The following is an 11807-nucleotide window of genomic DNA, read 5'->3' as shown; positions in this document are numbered from 1 at the left end:
TGCAGGAACACTATATTTATTAGGTCAATAATTCATTTTTAGCAATACAAGTACAGAATATATCACAATGCTGGTTACAAACATACTTAGTATGGTTCAATGGTTACAAATAATGATGGGCACGACAAGTTTGTGTTAAGGATGATAAGAAAGGTCATTCTGACACAATGGAGAATTGTCTTAAAAAAATCTATCAATGACCCTAGATATTTCTATAGAAATTACTGTGGCACTATTAGTGGGGATTTTCATGTAAAGAATTGTTAGTAATTTGTTTCATTAAGAGCTCTTGAGCCTATTAAACTAAAATCCCCTGTCGCTTAATAAAGTATAAAAATAGTACTGACTTGGTAATATTTAATAAAATGTAGCATTCATTCACATCATAAAAGTAGAACTAAATTGAAAAGTTTTAGTTACCATGGCAACATCTTTCCATAAAAGGAATATACAGAAATGAGTAACGTTACACAAATGGTACCTGCAACAATTATTTAGTGATCCAACACTTAACTTGTGCACCACAAACCAGGTTTTCTAGATATCTATAATATAGCATATATTTTTAATCTTAAATTTTACTTTTGAAAAAAAAATGTGCACTTCAACAAACTCACTAAGGCCACTCATGCTATAGATACCTAGGACTGCAATTAAAGAATAGTATTATTTAATAAATCCTAAAGCACACTCCTTCAGATCACCAACAGGGTTAAAACCAGTTTTCTGCCTAACACATTCCTGAGATTTGTGGACAATACAACTACTAGTGTTCAAGCTGGAGATTAATCCAAATGTCAGATTAAAAAAATTTTTTTTCCGAGCAAGAACTGAGGTCCTCCAAAGCCAAGAGGTGAAATATATACATTAATTTTTGAAGCAAAAATAAAACTCTTAAAAAAGTTTGTACTTATATAAATAAGTATTTTTCCAGTAGTAACTTTGTCATCCAGAAAAGGAACAGTTTGCAAGCAGCAAGGCTATAAATTCTGGGGGGAAAACATAAAGACCAAGTGGCAGTTAAGAATACCTGCTACTAAGCAAACTATTGTTTCAATTTGTAAAGTATGGCCAAAAGCTTTAGTCATATTTTAGGTGTGTTTACTGTTCAGCACTCTGTTTGCATGCAAGGAGCCCCCAAATGGCACTCTCATTTATTTATAAGGTAGCAGCCTCTGTACTTAATTTTCACAACATTATGAATTCTTCCCAAACAGGCTAGGATCAAAGGCCTTTGTCAAATCCTTTTTCACAAATGAGCGCATACTTGCACAAGGATTATTACAGACAACACTGAGTTTGTTTTTAACCAAGCAGAGACAGAGCTTTGATGGTGATAAGGGTCCTAGAGCTTTGGGCAAAGTGGGCTTTGGGGACCCATAAAAACTGTGGTCTAAAAAACCCAATTGGTTCTATTACACTAGATGTAGGACTGACTATCTGTGTGGCATAGGAGTATTACAGAGCCCCCTGATGCACCCAATTTGAGTAGCACCAAACTTTAGAAAAAAGACTGGGTAAGAGAGAAGAAATCAAAGTCAGGGAAGGATGAGACCAAAGACCCCTTATTTAACATTATTTTGTTGAAGTTCCAGAAAAATCTTTAAGTGGGTCTAGGCTTCCTTACACCTACCCCACCATATGTGAAAAGTTTGTGCAAGCTATTGGTTATTGTGAGGTAAATTTTATTCTTTTCTTCGAGATTCTTTTTAATCCCATAAAGCACGGTGACATTCACCTCTCTAAATGACCCTAAGCATCCCTAGGAAAAGGAAAAATCTCACACTTAAAAAAAAAAAAATTAAGGTATTATCATTCATCAGAACCAGAATTAACAGCATACTGTTTGTTCTATCATTAACAGGCTGTCAATCTCTTTTCTCAGCCTACAGTGTTTGCATTAAATCCAATTGTATGGATTTACAGAAAACTACATTAAAACACTGGTATAGGGAAACTAACATTTTTTTTTTTTTTTTTAAGAAAAACTGGCTGCCACTTAACAATATCACCCTGTGATCTTAGGCTTCTAAATATCATGTTGCTTTATCATTGAGTGTGAGCTAGTTTGAGTTCAGACTGAATTAAGAGAGGATGAGGCCTTAAATCATTTGCTTGGTTTTATCCTAGGAAATGCTATATGTGCACAAAACCAAGAGATACAGATTTATTAAAAAAAAAAAAAAAACTTCATATGGAAACGTAAGTTTCAAAATATTTATTGAAAAACAATTTACCATGACATTCCTATACCACAAACATAACCACAGGACTCTAAATAACCAACAAAAGTATACAAAGCCTATCCTGGAAATATCTTTGGAGGTATTAAATATATAGGCCCATGAGGATAGAGCTGAGTAACTTAATAAATGTCAGTCCTCGGTCACACAGACTATTTGGTAATTAATAAAGACGTGCCTCTTGGCATTAGGCTTTGAACTGGGAGGGGAGGTGCAGGTGTGCCAATGTACTCTTCTTAAAATTAAAAAGAAAATAATTCAATTTGAGGAATAAACCCAGGTTTTGAAATCATAGTTACAATATTAGGATCTAGGCTTGCTTCATCTCTTTATGTGCCTCCCCCAGTAGTCAGTACCCTCCTGGGGACTTAAAAAACACTGGCTCATAACTAATAAGACTGTGAATAACAGTTTTAAACAAGATTAGGTTTGCAAAGTTCAAAAAAGTGTTTAAAATCAAATTTACCTGAAATCTCCAAATAATTTTTTCTGTACTCAATGTGGCAGTTTAGATTTCTTCCCCACTCTAATCCCAACGTGCATGTTAAAAGAAAACCAAAATTCAACACACATCCATTCACCCACAGACTACTCCAAGCATTAGCCAAGAGCAACATCTCTAACAGCCAAATCATGAACCCCTGAAAATAGGGGGGAAAACCCTGATTCTTAACTATAGAAGCACCAAATAGGCCACTATAGTAAGAATTGAGGTAACAGCAAAAGACCTTTCTGTTTCTTGAATCGCTACATGTTGCAACTTTCCAAATTTGAATATTAATTACCTCAACATTAAATAACCTGACCGGTTTAAGATTAAAAAAATCAAAACCCAATAAACAGGAAGATAAGTTAGTGAAATAGATATATAATTAGGGGATCTCTGCATTTGACTCTTGAATTTCAAATAAAATGACACAGCTGTATTACTATTTACCATAAAAATGAAGGCTCTCTAAGAAGACTTGCTTCTTTTGGACATTCATTTTTCCATTAATCCCCACAAACCATACAGTAACCTTAAATTGCCACCCATGAACTATCTCATGACTCTTAGCCAATATACTTGTTAATTGCATTGATTATTAGGGAAACATTTAAAATGAGGGGGATGGTTGCAGCAGATATTTATAGACTTGCTTATGGCATTGCCATCTGTGCACACTGACTAAAGATATGCCACTGAAGTTGCCAAATTTCCCTAGTTTGGTGTCTAATTACATGAATATAATTTTTGCATTATTATTTTTCATTATACATCTAAATGAAACATTCTACTGATAAAAGTATATGCAGGGGCTAAAATAATAACCTAAAGCCTCTGGTCCAATAACCCCTTTCTACATTAGGCTGGTCCTTTTTAGGTCCTCCTGGTCCTAAGAGCAAACGCTATCAGAGCATCTTGCATTGTACCAAAAAACCCTGAAACAACCAAAGGGTTAATAAAACTGCTGGTTTGTCAGCTTTTCTATTACTTACAGATCAACACTGGTCCAGTTCAGATGAATCTGACAATCCTTCCCTTGTAATAGAGCTCTAGAGTGGTTGTATCCACTTCTCTGGGTAAGGTAACCAAACCTAAGTCAGGATGTCCCTCTTCTACTAGTACTGTGTGAACTTTTATATACTGCATATAAAGATTTTCCCCATAAAATTTCTTTACGATACAGTATTGAATACCTCCACAAGGAAGAATATGTTAAAAAGTTGTTAAAATCATCCTTACATAATAAGAATGCAACTCTTTTAAACTCTTAAATAGTTTTATTTAGGGGTTCTTTTCAGGCTTCTGCAAAATGAATTCTTTTTTTAAATGGGAAAAAAAAAAGATTTCCTGTTGTTTATTCTACTAGGTTGAAAATATGGGCCAGACTACTTATACATGCGGTACATGCTGAATATAACTGAATATATGCTTATTCCTACGGACACTCTGCAAGATAGGGATCACCCAAATAGGGTCAGTGGACTGGACCAGTGTTTCAATGCAAATTCCAGCCCTAAAAAACAACATGGTATTGATTTCACAGTATGAATTCCCTGGAATCTGGGAAAAGGTAAATTAGTTAACTGAGGTCCTCCCTCAGCAGCTCGGTCCCTCAACATTCTGAGAAATCAAGAAGGACTGTACCACTTCTTCAGTGGATTGGGGGCTGGTGTTGACATCTTCAAGGGCATCGGTCACCGAATACTGACGATCTCGTAACCGGTTCCAGTTAGACAGAACATTGTGATACTCAAAAACTTTCTCATAATTTCCAATGGAGTTGTAAAGTTTAATGAGACCTCGGTAATCATATTCTAGTCCACTGTAGCCTTCACCAAACAGTTTCTTCCCTGAAAGTAACACACACACACACGCACAAAAAAGAAAGAGAGAAAGAAAGAAAGCTCAAACAATGAAACAAGAGGTTTTTTTTTTTTCAAGAGTTTCTTAAAAGACAACCTAAGTTCAATTTTTAAAATATAGAGTCGTTTCATTTTATTCCCTAAGATAAGTGAGAAACTAATGAGACTGGGTACCCACAGACAAGATAAATATATTTGATTACATGAGAAATAAGAACTTCTGTTCTTTTAAAGGCACCATTTAGAAACAAGCAGCAGAAGGCACCTGGGTGGCTCAGTAGTTGAGCCTCTACCTTTGGCTCACATCATGATCCCAGGGTCCTGGGATTGAGTCCTGCATCAGGCTCCTTGCAGGGAGCCTGTTTCTCCCTCCGCCTGTGTCTCATTACCTATCTGCAGCACACATAACCGACAAAGGGCTTGCTGCATCCATAGTATATATAAGACATTCTGCAAACCAATAAGGAATGACAGACAATTCAATATAAAAATAAGGAATTTTTAAAGTAAACTCTACCCCCAACATGGGGCTCAAACCCATGACCCTGAAATCAAGAGTTACATGCTCTACCAACTGAGCCAGCCACGAATCCCGAGAACAGGGAAAAATTTTAACAGGCACATTAAAATGATCACTACAGTATCTTATTTTATAATAGGCCTGAAATGGAAACAATCCAAATGTTCTAAATATCCATTAACAGTAGAATGGATAAATAATGATATATTAATCCAAAAAATATTATATAGCACTGGAAATTAATAAGTGATAGTGATATGGAACAACACAAATGCATTTCACAATTCATGTTCACCAAAAGAACTGAACATGTAAAAACATACATTGTATGATTCCACTGGTATCAAGTTCAAAAACAGGTAGACCTCATCTATGATGTCAAAGTCAGAAGAAGGGAAGTGGAGGGAGTAGTAATTACATAATTAGTTTACAATAACTGCTTTTGCTTATACTTGTAACTCTGCCTAAACTGTTATACTTCTTACTACTAGCTTCAACATCAATAAATCATCTTTAGCAAAATGTTTCAGATGATCTTGGAGTGGCTTCTGGATATCCTTAGCAGCTTTAAAGTCATTTAAGTCTTAGTAATTACACTTCCCTTACACAACATATAAGATATGTTGACATGTTGATTTTTAATCAATTGACTAAGAAAATTTTATTTTATTTTATTTTATTTGACTAAGAAAATTTTAAAATAACATACCAATTGCTATAGATCGCAAATAAAGTTTCTCAGCATTTTCATACTGATTCATGTCGTAATTGTATAAAGAAGCCAGATGTCCCACTGAAAGGGCTACTTCATAATCTTCCTGACCAAGAAGTTGTTCTTTTATCTGAATTGCTTTGATATGCATTTCTTCAGCTTCCTGAAAAATAATTAAGCTGTATTAGCCATTAGATTATACTATTTTTTATATAAACAATTCTTACACAATGAGTAAGACTACTCTAAATGCAAAGGCATGGATGGCATAAGATGATCAGATCAGAGGACATACTATGTTAATCGAAAAGTTGCCTAAGGGACACATTGCTTGTTTGGGAAGCTATACATATAAGCTCACAATAGTAACTATGTCCTATGCCAAAAACGAGAAAATTTGTCCTGGTAATAATAAGTTGTTAGAAGAAACGAACATCGTAACTTTCTAAAATGAAAATTATTTGTTAACATCCTCCAACCAAAATTTAATTGAACCTTGTTAAGAAACTCCATACTATAACATGTTCAATTACATAGGTTAACGCTTTATTTTTTCGAATTCTGACAATTTTTATTCCAACAAACAAAACTCAGGTTGAGGGATATGTAGATGGATTTTTAGGTGAAAAAGAATGTCTTAGGTAGTGACTCTCATCCTTTCCTTACTGTAACCCTAAAATGAACAATATTAATAATTTATAACCCAAAATTTTAAAGGAGAACTAATTTAGTTAAATTTTTATCACTACAATTAATAATACTTGTGGGTAGCCCCGGTGGCTTAGTGGTTTAGCGCTGCCTTCAGCCCAGGGCATGATCCTGGAGAACCGGGATCAAGTCCTATGTCAGGCTCCCTACGTGGAGCCTGCTTCTTCCTCTGCCTGTGTCTCCGCCTCTCTCTCTTCCCCCGTCTCTAATAAATAAATAAAATCTTAAAAAATAATAATAATACTTGTGATATCTGACATTTCTTGCATACCTACCATATGCCAGACATTATGCTAAGGGCTAACACATTTTTTAAGATTTTATTTCTTTGAGAGAGAAAGAGAGCGAGTGAGCGAGAGCAAGAGAGCGCATGAGCTGGAGAAGGGACAGAGGGAGAAGCAGACTCGATGCTAAGCAGGGAGCCAGACCCAGGACCCTGGGTTCATGACCTGAGCTGAAGGCAGACTCTTTACTGAGTCATCAAGGTGCCCTCACTAAGGGCTATACTTAACATAGCTAACACTATTTTTTTTTTTAAGATTTTATTTATTTACTCATGAGAGAGAGAGAGGCAGAGATACAGGCCCCACGCAGGGAGCCCGATGTGGGACCCATTCTGGGGTCTCTAGGATCACGCCCCGGACTGAAGACAGCGCTAAACCGCTGAGCCACCTGGGCTGCCCATAACACTATGTTTTTGTTGTTTGAAGATTTAATTTTAGAGCAAGTGAAAGAAAGAGAGAGACTGTAAGTGCACGTGTACCAGTTGGAGTGAGGGGGAACAGAGGGAGAGAATCTTTAAGCAGACTCCCCACTGAGTGGAAGCCCGGACCACGGGTTCAATCTCACAACCTATGAAATCATGACCTGATCTGAGCTGAAACCAAGAGCTGGATACTTAACCAACTGAGCTACCCAGGTGCCCCTGGTTTTCTGTTTTTAGGCTTTTATTTATTTAAGGAATCTCTATACCCAATGTAGGGCTTGAACTCATGGCCTTGAGATCAAGAGTCACATGCTCTTTTGACTGAACCAGACAGGTGCCATGCTAAACAGCTATGTTTTAAGTCTAATTATAATAGCCATTTTAGCTTTATGTTTTGATATTACGTCTTATTTTTCCATGGTTTGGATTTTGAATTTTATTTATATTTTGACTGTTTTTTTTTTTTGACTGTTGTTTTATACTCTATTTTCTCAATTCTATTGTGGAATAAGGTAGGAGTATAACATATGTATATGGAAATTAATATTAATTTTATATTAATTAATATAAATATAATAAGTATATACATATGTTATACTCCTACCTTATTCCACAATAAGGAATATTCCACAATATTCCACGCACACACTTTGGGACGCCTGGGTGGCTTAGCAGTTGAGCACCTGCCTTCGGCCCAGGCCATGATCATGGAGTCCCCGGATCGAGTCCCATATCGGGCTCCCTGCATGGAGCCTGCTTCTCCCTCTGCCTGTGTCTCTGCCTCTCTCTCTGTGTCTCTCATGAATAAATAAAATCTTTAAAAAAAAAATATGTATACTCTATTAGTTCAGATTACTGAAGACATATTATTTATGATTGTACTTTATTACCTGAAATTATTCACTGAGAGAAAAAAGATAGTAAAACGTGCTTCTACCTTAAATTTTCTCATTGACTGGTAAAGTCTTCCAAGGTTTCCATAGTGTTTTGCAGTCTGTACATTAAATTCTCCAAAAGCTTTTTTAGCTAGTTGGAGTGAAGACAGGTGCAAATCATGAGCTTCTTGAAGCAGCCTCTGTTCAGTTTCTTTATTATGACAGTCAATTGCAATCTCCTCTAAAATAAGAGCTGATTAAGAAAGCAATAAAATTAGCACACTTCCAACCATCTATCAAAGCTAATCAGAGCATATGATTTAAAATTAAATTCTATAAATGTTTGTGGTTATGGTTTAGAACTGGTAAAAATGAATTCCACATTAATGAAAAAGTATACTTTTAGGGGTCATTCTACTTGGCATAGTATAATGACTTCAAATGTAAGAAAAACAATGGTATACATCAAATATTTTGCAGAATTTCTGCTTTAGTGGACTATTATATTTTGCTGATGTGAATTTCTTATTTAAAGCAATGTAAGCAGGCAAAGGCAAAAATTTAAAGTTATGAAACTGTGTCAAGGAGTACCTAAGCACTGTTGAACATTTTGAAACCATACTCTATCAAATATAACCTTTAACCAAATACAACTAAAAGAACTGGTTTCCTCCTACTCACTTGACCAACCAAATCAGGCAAGAAGACAGTGCAATTTCAAAGTCACATATAAGACTTTCAAATTCCATTTAAAGTCTTAAAAATACATATTCTTTTATGAGGTAATTTTATTCTAGGAAAATTGTCCATATGCACAAAAGAATAAGAAGTTTAGTTCACTGTAGCATTTAAAAAAAAATTTTTTTTTCACTGTAGCATTTTTAAAGAACAAATGGTTAAAAACAACCTAAGGGCCCAATAATAGAGGTGAGGTTAAAAACATTAGGGAAAAAAAAATCCACATGTACTGCAATGAAAAAAAATGTTTATAATGTATTAAGTCAAAAAAGCAGAATATAAACCTAAAAAATTCATTCACTCATTTTATTATTTGGAGGCAAAAAGTCTAAAAAATATTCACCAAAATACTGAATCTGGATTGGTGGGATTTCAGGTGATTTATTATTTTCTCTTTTCTAACTTTTAATTTTTATATCAACTATGTATTACTTGTGTAACTTAAAAATGCAAACCTAGAGGAGGGAAAAGAACCAGTTCCAGAATTAAGGTTAAACTTCTCCAACATGTGTGGAATTACCAAATGAGTCACCCAATCATGTTGGCAAAATAAATGCTTTTTAAATGAAAGGGCTTTGGTAATCATTAGAAGAAAAGTTAAAATAAGAAGAAAGTGGTATTTGGTAAGAGCCTTGCGACATTAAGGGTAACCTGACAGAAAGGGTAGTTTCAAAATTCTGCACTAAAGCTGAAGGTATGTGAACAACTCAGGTTACTGTGCAATAATCATGTGTTATTCTTTTTTCATCAAAAAGAAATGAACAAATGAAGGCAAGACAGAGAGGAAAAGGGGGTGGGAGGGAGGAAGGAAGAAAGAAAAAAAGGCATAAAAGATACTTTGGCTTACTAAATGCTATATGAGAGAAGCGAACCTTTTATTATGAACCACTGGAAATTGTTAAGTAGATTTGCAGGCAGATACTTTAAATCAGTGACTTGGCTATTTTAGTAATATGCAGATATAATCTAATCCTAGGCTATTACCCAAAGAAATAAACAAATACCCCTATTTTAAACCATATAACAAAAAAATAAACCATATAACATTAAAATACACAAGACTAGACATCTATTACAATTAACAGCAAATCTAAAACACACACACACACACACACAAACACACATATTGGAGACTAATTACAAAAGGTACCTTTCACCCTCTTTGAAGAAGCCAGAAGAAGATGATCTTCAGGTAGGATGTGTGTGATGATACCAATAGCTCTTTCTGCATGAAATCTGTAATACAGATAAATATATTCTGGCGTTTCTTTTTAGTTGCAAATAATTATTGCATTTTTTAAAAAAATCACAACTTATAATACTGATGCAATTTCTAAAACTATCTGTGATAAAGGTACTATTTTCTGCTTTTTAAAATTCCAATCTGTTGTGGACTGAATTTTTTTTTTTTTTTTTAAGATTTTATTATTTGACAGAGGGAGAGCACAAGCAGAAGGGCAGGCAGAGGGAGAGGGAGAAGCAGGCTCCCCACTGAGCAGGGAGCCTGACACAGGCCTTGACTCCAGGACCATGGGATCACAACCTGAAACTGAAAGCAGATGCTAAACCGACTAGGCCACCCAGGTGTTCCTGGACTGAACTTTTTAAACATCCACTGGACTTCCATCTCCCACAGAATAAACTGTGAAGCTGTTATCACAGCCTACAGGACTCACCATCTTTCCCCAAGCTAGCTGTCTGACCTCATCAACCATTCTCGGAAACAGACGTCTCCTTCTCTTCCAGCCACCCAGGCCTCACAGTTTTCTGAACATGCAAAGCATACTCTGTCACCTAGGACTCTTGCACTTGCTTTACCATCTCTAATGGAATACTCTCCCCCTGAATATCCATCCACATAGCTCCCTCTTCAATGAAAAGCCTTTCTAAGACTAGCTTATACAAAAGTCCCTAAAAAATGTACCATGGCTCTTTACTCCTATTTACTTTATTCTTTTTCACACAGCATGTATTCTCAGCTGATATGTCTAGTTATTTGTTTCTGGCCCATCTCACCAAACAGAAGGTAAGCTATCTGCCTGTTTTATCTACCAGTTTCCCTCAAATAACTCCAAGGCTTCTTCTTTTTTTTTTTTTTTTTTTGATAGTCACAGAGAGAGAGAGAGAGAGAGAGAGAGAGAGAGAGAGAGAGAGAGGCAGAGACACAGGCAGAGGGAGAAGCAGGCCCCATGCACCAGGAGCCCGACGTGGGATTCGATCCCGGGTCTCCAGGATCGCGCCCTGGGCCAAAGGCAGGCGCTAAACCGCTACGCCACCCAGGGATCCCAACTCCAAGGCTTCTATCCCCATTACCAGGTAATTACTGATTTTCTCAGATCTCTTTTCCAGTTCACTGTCACTTTCATTGTGTCCAATGTGCTGTTTAACTTGTCTACTGAGTTTTAATGCCAATGACTATTTTCTAATTCTAGCTACTACGTTTTATTTTTTGTAACAGCTCTTCCTGAGATATAATTCATATCACACAGTTCATCCACTAAAATGTACAATTCAATGGTGTTTAACATATTCACAGAATTGTGTATCCACCACTACAAGCAATTTCAGAGTATTTTCATGACCCTAGAAAGAAACACTGGGCCATTAGCAGTCTCTCTCTCCATTGTCTTCCAACCCTGTCAGCCCATGGTCACCACCAATGTACTTTGTTTCTTATAGATTTGCCTATTCTGGACATCTCATATAAGTGGAATCACACGATATGTAGTCCTTTGTGACTGGCTTCTTTCACTTGGTAGAATGTTTTCAAGGTTCATCCAGGTTGTAGCAGGTATCAGTTGTTTTATTTTTAAATCTGCCCTTTCTCCCCCTTATTGTCCCTCCAAAATATTATGGATTCCTTCTTTTACATCAGGGTCAGCAAAAAAAATTTTTTTTAAAGATTTATTTATTAATTTATGATAGAGAGAGATATGAAAGAGGCAGAGGCACAGGA

The 11807-nt window shown here is 35.9% G+C and overlaps 1 protein-coding gene across 1 annotated transcript in view; it reads right to left on the bottom strand.

The window, feature by feature from the left end:
• The window catches only part of APPBP2 (amyloid beta precursor protein binding protein 2), a 69338-nt gene continuing 57531 nt past the window's right edge, over nt 1-11807 (bottom strand). The window contains exons 10-13 of the mRNA XM_055329517.1: nt 10002-10087; nt 8176-8366; nt 5822-5987; nt 1-4580 (exon numbers count right to left, since the gene is read on the bottom strand). Of these exons, the coding sequence (XP_055185492.1) occupies nt 4327-4580; nt 5822-5987; nt 8176-8366; nt 10002-10087 (697 nt within the window). The 3' untranslated portion in view covers nt 1-4326. The remainder of the gene's footprint in view (nt 4581-5821; nt 5988-8175; nt 8367-10001; nt 10088-11807) is intronic.

Source organism: Nyctereutes procyonoides, unplaced genomic scaffold, assembly GCF_905146905.1.
Source record: "Nyctereutes procyonoides isolate TBG_1078 unplaced genomic scaffold, NYPRO_anot_genome, whole genome shotgun sequence".
NCBI classification, from domain to species: domain Eukaryota; kingdom Metazoa; phylum Chordata; class Mammalia; order Carnivora; family Canidae; genus Nyctereutes; species Nyctereutes procyonoides.
Note: the sequence above shows the minus strand (reverse complement) of the source record. Positions and strands in the feature narration are given on the sequence as shown.